Source organism: Salvelinus namaycush, chromosome 10 (genome assembly GCF_016432855.1).
Source record: "Salvelinus namaycush isolate Seneca chromosome 10, SaNama_1.0, whole genome shotgun sequence".
Taxonomy (NCBI): domain Eukaryota; kingdom Metazoa; phylum Chordata; class Actinopteri; order Salmoniformes; family Salmonidae; genus Salvelinus; species Salvelinus namaycush.
The window spans coordinates 44,795,692-44,809,785 of record NC_052316.1 but is presented as its reverse complement, the minus strand read 5'-3'; the positions used below and the strand labels follow the sequence as shown (position 1 = coordinate 44,809,785).

Here is a 14,094-nt window from a genome sequence, read left to right as displayed (position 1 = left end):
TCCACAAAGCATCTTGGAGTACGAATGCTGATCTCATCTCTGTCCATAGAATCATGTATTATGATCTAGAAGGCGTTTTGACTCTGTGTTTGTGTTACAAGGCATTGTGAAGAAGAAGAAGCACAGTGGAGGGGGCATGGCCAGAGACGGGACCCAGAAAGGCTGCTCTGACCCCCAGCTTACGAAGATCCAGGCTAGTCAGACCCTGGAGCAACCACAGGTGGGTCAAATATACAAACACACACCCTACACAACAGTGTGTAATGGTGTGTAATGGTGTGTGTGTGTAATGGTGGGTGTGTAATGGGGGTTATGTGTGTGTATAATGTGTGATGTACAGGCTGATGATGATGAGGAGAAGGAAGAGGCCTCTCCAGCCACCTGGAACCCCATCTGGTCCAACACCTTCCCTGAGGCTGAGGTAGGAGATATGCTCATTTCAGTTGGTCTTGTAACCTCTGTTAAGCTTTTTCAATCCTTGTGTGTTATTATGGCCTCTATAAGGTGTGCCCAGAGTGTCCAAACCAGCGGTATAAAACAGTCGTGTATCTATGGCGCTAACCTACAGTTTCTCTGTCCTTCTCTTTCCTAACGTTTCTGTCTCAACCAGTTCTTTGACCGGGTGCTGATGCTGTCCCAGAGACTCTACAGCCTGCAGGTAAACAAGACACTCACGTTTCCCTAGATACCCTCTCAACAACCTCTCAACATACTCCACGTGACATGTAGCTCTCGTCCTGTTCTGTCCAGTCCTGTTCTGTCCAGTCCTGTTCTGTCCAGTTCTGTCTGTGTGACTGGGCCATAAACAGTCAACAGGACTGCAGTCTTCTTACCAGGGCCAGACCCCAAAACCCAGTCTGTTTGCATGTGAACACAAATGTTAAAATGACATCACATGGAGACTGCTAGACTCGTGTTTTGTTTGGTTATGGTCTGTGACCACAAGCCTTATGCTTTCAAGAAGTTGACCCACATCTCCCCTCCTTTCGTCCCCGTGCTCCCCTCCCTTCGTCCCCGTGCTCCCCTCCTGTCTCCCCTCCCTTCAGGCCATCATCGCCAAGCAGGACAGCCGCATCGAGCTGCAACGTGCCTCCCTCACTGAGCGCGCCTCCTTCCCTGGGCGTCATCGCGACAACGTTCTCCTGGAGCAGGAGAAACAGAGGACGTTGGCCCTGCAGAGGGAGGAGCTGGCCAGCTTCCACAAGCTGCAGTCACAGCACCGTCAGGAGCAGGTGGGACTCAGTGGAAATGGCAGCGTCCTTCATTTGATTTTTAGTAGCCTTCCGGGTTGTCTTGGTTCCAGCTCTGCGTGCAGGTGATTAAATGTCACAGTGCTAGGAGAAAGGCACCACGTTAGTATGAGCATCATGATTATTTCTGCACAAACAAAAGGCCGTGCCCCCCCCCCCCCCCCCCACTAAACCTCTTTCTCAATGCTAAGGATCCAGAGCAAGTTCTGCACATGTTATTTTACACACAAAATGTTTTCTATGTAGCTGCTGCTCACCCCCCCTCCCTTCACGTTTCTCTCTTTACTCCCCCCCCCTCCCTTCACGTTTCTCTCTTTACTCCCCCCCCCTCCCTTCACGTTTCTCTCTTTACTCCCTCCCCCCCTCCCTTCACGTTTCTCTCTTTACTCCCCCCCCCTCCCTTCACGTTTCTCTCTTTACCCCCCCCCCTCCCTTCACGTTTCTCTCTTTACTCCCCCCCTCCCTTCACGTTTCTCTCTTTACTCCCCCCCTCCCTTCACGTTTCTCTCTTTACTCCCCCCCTCCCTTCACGTTTCTCTCTTTACTCCCCCCCTCCCTTAACGTTTCTCTCTTTACTCCCCCCCTCCCTTAACGTTTCTCTCTTTACTCCCCCCCCCCCTTCACGTTTCTCTCTTTACTCCCCCCCCCTCCCTTCACATTTCTCTCTTTACTCCCCCCCCTCCCTTCACGTTTCTCTCTTTACTCCCCCCCCTCCCTTCACGTTTCTCTCTTTACTCCCCCCCCCCTTCACGTTTCTCTCTTTACTCCCCCCCCTCCCTTCACGTTTCTCTCTTTACTCCCCCCCTTCACGTTTCTCTCTTTACTCCCCCCCCTCCCTTCACGTTTCTCTCTTTACTCCCCCCCCTCCCTTCACGTTTCTCTCTTTACTCCCCCCTCCCTTCACGTTTCTCTCTTTACTCCCCCCCTCCCTTCACGTTTCTCTCTTTACTCCCCCCCTCCCTTCACGTTTCTCTCTTTACTCCCCCCCTCCCTTCACGTTTCTCTCTTTACTCCCCCCCTCCCTTCACGTTTCTCTCTTTACTCCCCCCCTCCCTTCACGTTTCTCTCTTTACTCCCCCCCTCCCTTCACGTTTCTCTCTTTACTCCCCCCCCTCCCTTCACGTTTCTCTCTTTACTCCCCCCCTCCCTTCACGTTTCTCCCTTTACTCCCCCCCCTCCTTTCACGTTTCTCCCTTTACTCCCCCCCCTCCTTTCACGTTTCTCTCTTTACCCCCCCCCTTCACGTTTCTCTCTTTACTCCCCCCCCCTTCACGTTTCTCTCTTTACTCCCCCCCCCTTCACGTTTCTCTCTTTACTCCCCCCCCCTTCACGTTTCTCTCTTTACTCCCCCCCCTCCCTTCACGTTTCTCTCTTTACTCCCCCCCCTCCCTTCACGTTTCTCTCGTTACTCCCCCCCCTCCCTTCACGTTTCTCTCTTTACTCCCCCCCCTCCCTTCACGTTTCTCTCGTTACTCCTCCCCCCCCTCCCTTCACGTTTCTCTCTTTACTCCCTCCCCCCCTCCCTTCACGTTTCTCTCTTTACTCCCTCCCCCCCTCCCTTCACGTTTCTCTCTTTACTCCCCCCCCCCTCCCTTCACGTTTCTCTCTTTACCCCCCCCCCCCCCCCCTCCCTTCACGTTTCTCTCTTTACTCCCCCCCTCCCTTCACGTTTCTCTCTTTACTCCCCCCCCTCCCTATAGCCAATGTTTACAATGATGACTACATCTGTAATTAGACTGGCTGTCTGCCTCCTGCTGTAGTCAACGTTTACAATGATGATTACATCTGTAATTAGACTGGCTGTCTGCCTCCTGCTATAGTCAACGTTTACAATGATTACATCTGTAATTAGACTGGCTGTCTGTGTCTTGCTGTAGTCAACGTTTACAATGATGACTACATCTGTAATTAGACTGGCTGTCTGCCTCCTGCTGTAGTCAACGTTTACAATGATGACTACATCTGTAATTAGACTGGCTGTCTGCCTCCTGCTATAGTCAACGTTTACAATGATTACATCTGTAATTAGACTGGCTGTCTGTGTCTTGCTGTAGTCAACGTTTACAATGATGACTACATCTGTAATTAGACTGGCTGTCTGCCTCCTGCTATAGTCAACGTTTACAATGATGACTACATCTGTAATTAGACTGGCTGTCTGCCTCCTGCTATAGTCAACGTTTACAATGGTGATTACATCTGTAATTAGACTGGCTGTCTGCCTCCTGCTATAGTCAACGTTTACAATGATGATTACATCTGTAATTAGACTGGCTGTCTGCCTCCTGCTGTAGTCAACGTTTACAATGATGATTACATCTGTAATTAGACTGGCTGTCTGCCTCCTGCTATAGTCAACGTTTACAATGATGACTACATCTGTAATTAGACTGGCTGTCTGCCTCCTGCTATAGTCAACGTTTACAATGATGATTACATCTGTAATTAGACTGGCTGTCTGCCTCCTGCTGTAGTCAACGTTTACAATGATGATTACATCTGTAATTAGACTGGCTGTCTGCCTCCTGCTGTAGTCAACGTTTACAATGATGATTACATCTGTAATTAGACTGGCTGTCTGCCTCCTGCTATAGTCAACGTTTACAATGATGATTACATCTGTAATTAGACTGGCTGTCTGCCTCCTGCTATAGTCAACGTTTACAATGATGATTACATCTGTAATTAGACTGGCTGTCTGCCTCCTGCTGTAGTCAACGTTTACAATGATGATTACATCTGTAATTAGACTGGCTGTCTGCCTCCTGCTATAGTCAACGTTTACAATGGTGATTACATCTGTAATTAGACTGGCTGTCTGCCTCCTGCTATAGTCAACGTTTACAATGATGATTACATCTGTAATTAGACTGGCTGTCTGCCTCCTGCTGTAGTCAACGTTTACAATGATGATTACATCTGTAATTAGACTGGCTGTCTGCCTCCTGCTATAGTCAACGTTTACAATGATGACTACATCTGTAATTAGACTGGCTGTCTGCCTCCTGCTGTAGTCAACGTTTACAATGATGACTACATCTGTAATTAGACTGGCTGTCTGCCTCCTGCTGTAGTCAACGTTTACAATGATTACATCTGTAATTAGACTGGCTGTCTGCCTCCTGCTGTAGTCAACGTTTACAATGATTACATCTGTAATTAGACTGGCTGTCTGCCTCCTGCTGTAGTCAACGTTTACAATGATGATTACATCTGTAGTTAGACTGGCTGTCTGCCTCCTGCTATAGTCAACGTTTACAATGATTACATCTGTAATTAGACTGGCTGTCTGCCTCCTGCTATAGTCAACGTTTACAATGATGACTACATCTGTAATTAGACTGGCTGTCTGCCTCCTGCTATAGTCAACGTTTACAATGATGATTACATCTGTAATTAGACTGGCTGTCTGCCTCCTGCTGTAGTCAATGTTTACAATGGTGATTACATCTCAATAATTAGACTGGCTGTCTGCCTCCTGCTGTAGTCAACGTTTACAATGATTACATCTGTAATTAGACTGGCTGTCTGCCTCCTGCTATAGTCAACGTTTACAATGATGATTACATCTGTAATTAGACTGGCTGTCTGCCTCCTGCTGTAGTCAATGTTTACAATGGTGATTACATCTCAATAATTAGACTGGCTGTCTGCCTCCTGCTGTAGTCAACGTTTACAATGATTACATCTGTAATTAGACTGGCTGTCTGCCTCCTGCTATAGTCAACGTTTACAATGGTGATTACATCTGTAATTAGACTGGCTGTCTGCCTCCTGCTGTAGTCAACAGTTACAATGATGACTACATCTGTAATTAGACTGGCTGTCTGCCTCCTGCTGTAGTCAACGTTTACAATGATGATTACATCTGTAATTAGACTGGCTGTCTGCCTCCTGCTATAGTCAACGTTTACAATGATGATTACATCTGTAATTAGACTGGCTGTCTGCCTCCTGCTATAGTCAACGTTTACAATGATGACTACATCTGTAATTAGACTGGCTGTCTGCCTCCTGCTGTAGTCAACGTTTACAATGATGATTACATCTGTAATTAGACTGGCTGTCTGCCTCCTGCTGTAGTCAACGTTTACAATGATGACTACATCTGTAATTAGACTGGCTGTCTGCCTCCTGCTGTAGTCAACGTTTACAATGATTACATCTGTAATTAGACTGGCTGTCTGCCTCCTGCTATAGTCAACGTTTACAATGATGATTACATCTGTAATTAGACTGGCTGTCTGCCTCCTGCTATAGTCAACGTTTACAATGATGACTACATCTGTAATTAGACTGGCTGTCTGCCTCCTACTATAGTCAACGTTTACAATGATGATTACATCTGTAATTAGACTGGCTGTCTGCCTCCTGCTGTAGTCAACGTTTACAATGATGATTACATCTGTAATTAGACTGGCTGTCTGCCTCCTGCTATAGTCAACGTTTACAATGATGATTACATCTGTAATTAGACTGGCTGTCTGCCTCCTGCTATAGTCAACGTTTACAATGATGATTACATCTGTAATTAGACTGGCTGTCTGCCTCCTGCTATAGTCAACGTTTACAATGATGATTACATCTGTAATTAGACTGGCTGTCTGCCTCCTGCTATAGTCAACGTTTACAATGATGATTACATCTGTAATTAGACTGGCTGTCTGCCTCCTGCTGTAGTCAACGTTTACAATGATGATTACATCTGTAATTAGACTGGCTGTCTGCTTCCTGCTATAGTCAATGTTTACAATGATGATTACATCTGTAATTAGACTGGCTGTCTGCCTCCTGCTATAGTCAACGTTTACAATGATGATTACATCTGTAATTAGACTGGCTGTCTGCCTCCTGCTGTAGTCAACGTTTACAATGATGATTACATCTGTAATTAGACTGGCTGTCTGCCTCCTGCTGTAGTCAACGTTTACAATGATGACTACATCTGTAATTAGACTGGCTGTCTGCCTCCTGCTATAGTCAACGTTTACAATGATTACATCTGTAATTAGACTGGCTGTCTGTGTCTTGCTCGTGTTTGATATGCTGTCTAGATAGCTGCATGTAACTCCCCACTTGAATTTAGCATTTGGGGCAAAAAAATCTCTGTTTTAACCAAACACAGGTTGATAATTCCCCTGTCAATAGAGAGCAATAATAATGGCGTGTTTTGGTAGGCACCATCTATAATAGTTTGAGCATGTCTACCATGTATTTTGTGTACAACATTCATCGCCGATCAAGTAGGGGGAGGAAGCGGGCAGGGGAGCACGAGCAGCAGCCGAATACGGAGGTCGGTTGTGGGCAAAGAAGACATATTCAAGTTGCAGTTGGTCCAGAACAGAGCAGCACGTATTGCACATAGATCCACACAGAGGGGGAATGTCATACCCTTTACAGACAGACTTTACTGTATTTTGTGTTAAAAAAAAAAAGAAAAGAAAAGATCTGGCAATGTTTTTTTTTTTAGAACCCAATTCATAATCCCATTGATTATATCTCCTGTGCCGGGGAGTAGGAGTCACCGTGGATTTGGTGTTTTTGCTATTTTATTTGGATCAAATCTAAGTTTTATTTGTCACGTGCGCCGAATACAACAGGTGTAGTAGACCTTGCAGTGAAATGCGTACTTACAGGCTCTAACCAATAGTGCAAAAAAAGGTATTAGGTGAACAATAGGTAAGTAAAGAAATAAAACAACAGTAAAAAGACAGTGAATAAAAGTAGCGGGGCTATATACAAGAGAGGCTATATACAGTAGAGAGGCTATATACAGTAGAGAGGCTATATACAGTAGAGAGGCTATATACAGGAGAGAGGCTATATACAGGAGAGAGGCTATATACAGGAGAGAGGCTATATACAGGAGAGAGGCTATATACAGGAGAGAGGCTATATACAGGAGAGAGGCTATATACAGGAGAGAGGCTATATACAGGAGAGAGGCTATATACAGGAGAGAGGCTATATACAGGAGAGAGGCTATATACAGGAGAGAGGCTATATACAGGAGAGAGGCTATATACAGGAGAGAGGCTATATACAGGAGAGAGGCTATATACAGGAGAGAGGCTATATACAGGAGAGAGGCTATATACAGGAGAGAGGCTATATACAGGAGAGAGGCTATATACAGGAGAGAGGCTATATACAGGAGAGAGGCTGTATACAGGAGAGAGGCTGTATACAGGAGAGAGGCTGTATACAGGAGAGAGGCTGTATACAGGAGAGAGGCTGTATACAGGAGAGAGGCTGTATACAGGAGAGAGGCTGTATACAGGAGAGAGGCTGTATACAGGAGAGAGGCTGTATACAGGAGAGAGGCTGTATACAGGAGAGAGGCTGTATACAGGAGAGAGGCTGTATACAGGAGAGAGGCTATATACAGGAGAGAGGCTATATACAGGAGAGAGGCTATATACAGGAGAGAGGCTATAAACAGTAGAGAGGCTATAAACAGTAGAGAGGCTATAAACAGTAGAGAGGCTATATACAGTAGAGAGGCTATATACAGACACCGGTTAGTCAGGCTGATTTGAGGTAGTATGTACATGTAGATATGGTTAAAGTGACTGTGCATATATGATGAACAGAGAGTAGCAGTAGCGTAAAGAGGGGTTGGTGGGTGGCGGGACACAATGCAGACAGCCCGGTTAGCCAATGTGCGAGAGCACTGGTTGGTCGGGCCAATTGAGGTAGTGTGTACATGATCCTCATTAGCTGTTGCAAAAAGCAGCATCGGGACTTCCTGGGGTCCACACAGAACATAAAACATGACATAATACAGAACATCAATAGACAAGAACAGCTCAAGGACAGAACTGCATACATTTATGAGGGTGGATGTCTATTTTCATAAATCCATTCAATATACACTTTAAGAAAGAAAGGAGAGAAAAACAGTCATATTTTGAGTTGATGTTACTGGTGTGTGCAGCCGATTGGCCACATGTCTGAGCCATGCGAATGAAATCAATAGTTCATTCAACTGACAAGAAACTCTTAGGCTGCCCTGATCAGTCACGCACATATTTTATAGTAGGCTGAGAATATAACAGAATCAAATAGAAATTTTTAAAAATCCCCCACACAACTTGCGTCATGGCAACTTGTGGAACCGCTGTCATTTAACAATAAAATAATGATATTTTGAAACTGAGCCCAAGGCCAAGCTCTTGATTTCCGTTTCATCTCTTTCCTCCCTTCACTCTGCTTTGTTAGGGAGCGGACGTAGGGTCTTAAATGAAAAGTATATCCATCATGATATGTGAGTCTCGGGTTCATATTTCACAACCTCCCCAGGATATAAGAGTTGCCTTTACGAGATCAAGTAAAATAGACCTACACTTGAATTAGGCTTCATTATCGCAAGCTAAATGCTAATGTTCAGTGATAGATGAGTAGATGAGCTATACAGCAGGTAGCTTAGTAGTTAGAGCATTGGACAGGTAGCCTAGTGGTTAGAGCGTTGGGCAGGTAGCCTAGTGGTTAGAGCGGTGGGCCAGTAACCGAAAGGTTACAAGGCAGTTAACCCACAGCCCCCCCCCCTCCCCGAGAATTAACCATATAATATAATAATATAACATAATATACAGCCCCCCCCCCCCCTTTACCACCTCCACTTATTTGCCCAGCCAGAGAATTAACCATATAATAATATAATATAACATAATATACAGCCCCCCCCCCTTTACCACCTCCACTGATTTGCCCAGCCAGAGAATTAACCATATAATATATAACATAATATACAGCCCCTCCCTTTACCACCTCCACTGATTTGCCCAGCCAGAGAATTAACCATATAATATAATAATATAATATAATATACAGCCCCCCCCCCCCCTTTACCACCTCCACTTATTTGCCCAGCCAGAGAATTAACCAAATATACAGACAGAGATTCAGTTAATCAAAGTCACATTGATTGATTTAAGACTAGTTTCAGACTTTTGGTCAAGAGTAGGCCTAGGTTACTAAGCAGTTACAAGTCAAGAGTAAAAATAATCCACTTGTTAAACTACAAAACATTCTGGCAAAATGTTCTGATCCGTGCTGATAATTGAGCCAACTAGACAAGGTGATTATGAGCAGCACTCACATCAACTTAGCATTTCCACAACCTAATTGTATTGTAGCCTAACCAATATCCAAACGGAGATTTTAGTGAAAAGAAAATGTATTGATTCATTAAGACGAGCCCCCCCCCCCCCCCCGCTTGTCTCAAAGCAGCACGAAACGATGCTGAAATAGTTGACCGCTATTGCTTCACATGTATTAGAATATCATCATTGGATGATTTGGGGAGTTTTAGTAAACAACTATTTGATGCCTTTAAAAAATATATATATATATATAACACATACAAAGAAATATTTAGCCACTGAACTTTCGGGTTCCAGAAAATCCTGAACCTGAAAAATCCTGAAACTGCATTATACAAGTCTGCATGAAGTAGACGTGAACCTTGTGTTTGTCCCCAGGCTCGCTGGGAGAGGGAGCGGGAGCGCCACCGGCTGCAGGCCGAGGCCATGGAGGGGATGCTGAGGCAGAGAGAGGAGGACTGCAGGAGGCTGGAGGAGAAGCTGGCGGAAGAGAGGGAGGACCTGGAGAGACAGAGAGAGACGTACCAACAGGATCTGGAGAGACTGAGGGAGTCGACCCGCACAGTGGAGAAGGAGAAGGAACGCCTGGAGCAGCAGAGGAAGATAAAGAGGAAGACCATTGAGGTGGGGATGATGTCTCACACACACACACACACACACACACACACACACACATTACACTTACACCCTATGTCCATTTGGTATCGCTCTGCTATCCGTACCAGCAGAAGTCGCATATGGCTAAAACACGACTTGCCCCAACCCCACACCTCATTGGTGGTTAACAACTAAAGCTTTGAAGTTATCTGGTGACCTACCAACCCATTTCACCAAGCCATGTCACAGTATCAAGCCAAGATCCAAGAATGAGGGATTCCACTCGATGGAACAAACTCAAAGTAAAAATGAGCTATATCCTAAACATGATTTTCTTCTGATATTTTTGGTCTGAATTTAAGGTTAGCATTGTGGCTAGGCTTAAGGTTAGTTTTAAAATCACATTTTAAGAAGATAAACTGTGGAAATAGGCAGTGTTTATGACTTTGTGGCTGTGGTAACTAGTGACGACCAAGAAGGCCCTGATCCACCATTTTGGAAACCCACACTGATCTCTTCCCCCCATGGAGGACTCATCTTTGTATCGTCTGTGACAGCATGGCCAGCTCCATTGATGCAATCTCAATTTTGAAGTAGTTAATTTTCTTCTTTAGGATTTGCTGATCCCTCCTGATGACCTAGTTGGACATGACTCCAACAGGGTCACCAGGAGGGATCAGCCAATGAAGTTGGACGCCCCACCCAGTTGACAACATTAAAATGGTGGAAGCCCTTAATGGCGCTGCCTGTGCTAACACTGCCTTTTGTCCACTACAGGCCTCTCATGTTCTGTTTCTCCCTCATATCCTTCCCCATCCAGCATAGCAAACACCTCTGCTGTGTTTCAGTGTTCCCTTTGCTCTGTCCCTATGCCAACAGGAGAACAGAGGCACACAAATACTGAAGATACTCCCTCCCCCCCTCCTTTGTTCCCCCCCCCCCTCCTTTGTTCCCCCCCCCCCCTCCTTTGTTCCCCCCCCCTCCTTTGTTCCCCCCCCCCCCCTCCTTTGTTCCCTCCCCTCCCTCCTTTTTTCCCTCCCCTCCCTCCTTTTTTCCCTCCCTCCTTTGTTCCCTCCCCTCCGTCCATCCCTCCTTCCCCCTTGTCTGTCTGGATTCCTATAACAGCCCACACACTTGCGCACACACACACACCTGCCACTTCCCTTAGACTGTTTACTGATGGGCAGTGTGATAACCACAGCAGTAGCACAGTAATGGGGGAAACACACACACACATATCTGAATACAGTTCTAGCTAGTCAACCAGGAAGCCACCCACACAGGGAAATAGTCTCTTTCCTTCTCTCTTTCCATCTCTTTTACTCTTCAACAACAGCAAAAACTTGTATTGTGTGTGTTTATTTTAAATGGAGTTTCGTTAGCTCAACTAGTGGAAGTCTATGGGAACATCTAGCATGTCATTGAGCACAGAACAGTACTAGCATGCAGCTGACATGAATTCCCTTGTACATTACAGCCACATATCATTAAATGTATCTGGTCTTTCACGCCGGCAGGCGGGACTGTGTTTCACCCGGAACATTCTGCAGACAGACGGATGCCCCTGATAGCCAGAGCTGCTTTGTGGGTATTATTTGGTTTGACTTCAGATGGCTAACCCAGTCAATTCAAGTGAGGAGTTGACTACCACAACCACTACATTGTTCAGGTATGACATGGCATCTCTGGCTGGCTACTAGTCAGATCAAGGCCTGGCCAACTCCACAGGAAGTGGAGGGAATCTCCCTTGAGTCCCTAACGATGAGGATCTTTGGCAATGTCCGTGGCTGGAAACAGGTCTCTCTGTGGTGGCGTAATGCAGAGAGTGACTAAGTGACTTCAGAGAGTGACACAATTTGTTTTTAGTGAGTGAAGTGATGAGAGCATTTTATTTGGTACAAATCATTCCATAAGTTCTAGACCTCAGCTGAATCTGGTAATGAATGGTGTGGCTGTTGAACAAGTGGAGGAGACTAAATCACTTGCCGTTACCTTAGATTGTAAACTGTCATGGTCAAAACATATAGATTCAATGGTTGTTACGATGGGAAGCGGTCTGTCCGTAATAAAGAGATGCTCTACTGACACCACACTCCACAAAGCAGGTCTTGCAGGCTCTAGTTTAACCGAATCTTGATTATTGTCCAGCCATGTGGTCAAGTGCTGCAAAGAAAGACCGAGTTAAGCTGCAGCTGGCCCAGAACAGAGCGGCACGTCTTGTTCTTCATTGTAATCAGAGGGCTGATATAAATACTACCCATGCCAGTCTCTCCTGGTTAAGAGCTGAGGAGAGACTGACTGACTGCACTTCTTCTTTTTATAAGAAACATTCATGTTGAAAATTCAAAATTGTTTGCGTAGTCAATTTACACACAGCACCGACACACACACTTACCACAAGACATGCCACCAGGGGTCTTTTCACAGTCTCCAGGTCCAGAACAAATTCAAGGGAACGTACCGTATTATACAGAGCCATGAGTGCATGGAACTCCCTTCCATCTTATATAGCGCAAGTGAACAGCAAACCTGTTTTCAATAAACAAATAAAGCTACGCCTCTCCCCCATGTGACCTACTGGTTGTGTGTATGTACTGTGTGTGTAACTGATGTTTTTCCAGCTCTGAGTAAGAACTTGTTTTGGCCTGGCTGTTTCCTCCCAGGCAGATGACATTAAACACAGCAGCCTTTTCATTTGAAAATCAGTGACACACACACACTGCTCTGGGCTGGCCTCTGAGCCAAGCTGATAACATCACAGGACATTTAATCAAGATCTGTCATTACTGCTCTTCAGCTAACCTTTAGCCCTCATTAAGAAGACTTATTTAGGCTATATTGTCATAATGTTTGTTTATTTATTTATTTATTATTATTATTATATTTTTTTTACCCCTTTTTTCTCCCCAATTTCGTGGGATCCAATTGGTAGTAGTTAGTCTTGTCTCATCGCTGCAACTCCAGTACTTACTCGGGAGAGGCGAAGGTCGAGAGCCATGCGTCCTCCGAAACACAACCCAACCAATCCGCACTGCTTCTTGACACAATGCACATCCAACCCGGAAGCCAGCCGCACCAATGTGTCGGAGGAAACACCGTGCACCTTGTAATATTTGTGTTGTGGAGAAATGACCAGGCAGGAGACGGGAGTACAGTTAGTTTTCGTTTAGTCAAAACCTCTCGTGCTCTACACACCTGGCGACCTGGTCAGCGTGCACTGCGCTCGGCAGGAGTCGCTAGTGCACGATGAGACAAGGATATCCCTGCCGGCCAAACCCTCCCTAACCCGGACGACGCTGGGCCAATTGTGCACCGCCCCATGGGCCTCCCGGTTGCGACCGGCTGCGACAGAGCCTGGACTCGAACCCAGAATCTCTGGTGGCACAGCTGCGCCACCCGGGAGGCTATGTTGTCATATTTTGATACTCAAATGTGTATTTATTTAAACTGTTGTCTGCTCTTCAAAGGTCTAAAATCTAATCTCAACTGATCACACTTAGGCGATGCTATTACAATACACAGCACCCAGCTAGCTAACTATCACAATACACAGCACCCAGCTAGCTAACTATCACAATACACAGCACCCAGCTAGCTAACTATCACAATACACAGCACACAGCTAGCTAGCTAACTATCACAATACACAGCACCCGGCTAGCTAGCTATCACAATACACGGCACCCGGCGAGCTGGCAGTCGCAGTACACGGGACCCGGCACCCGGCGAGCCAACTATCGCAGGACATCACTGTATCCGGGATCCTTGGGACATCCCAACTCTGACGTTACCCCATTTGAAGTTGAATTGTAAAATGGTTAAGGTTAGGTAAGGGTTATGGTAAGGATAGGGGTGAACTAGAATCTGAGCTTACAGGAGACGTTCTCCTTTTAAAGGGATACATCAGGATTTTTATCTACTTCCCCAGAGTCAGATGAACTCGTGGATACCATATTTTATGTCTCTGCGTGCAGTTTAATGGAAGTTGCTAACTAGCGTAAGCGCAATTATGGGTATCTGCTAGCAGCTATAGACTTCCAGGTATTGTGTTTACACTAGTTCGCATTGGCTCGCTAAACTACCTCTAACTTCCTTCATACTGAACCCAGAGATTATAAAAATGATATTCACGAGTTCATCGG

At 45.7% G+C, this 14,094-nt stretch overlaps 1 protein-coding gene across 2 annotated transcripts in view; it reads left to right on the top strand.

Moving 5' to 3' along the window:
- Positions 1-14,094, top strand: part of arhgef18b (rho/rac guanine nucleotide exchange factor (GEF) 18b) — a 77,497-nt gene that overhangs the window by 49,954 nt on the left and 13,449 nt on the right. For both annotated transcript variants that reach the window (XM_039002958.1, XM_039002957.1), the window contains 5 exons: positions 102-220; positions 341-421; positions 611-658; positions 1,047-1,232; positions 9,734-9,979. In XM_039002958.1, the coding sequence (XP_038858886.1) occupies positions 102-220; positions 341-421; positions 611-658; positions 1,047-1,232; positions 9,734-9,979 (680 nt within the window). The remainder of the gene's footprint in view (positions 1-101; positions 221-340; positions 422-610; positions 659-1,046; positions 1,233-9,733; positions 9,980-14,094) is intronic.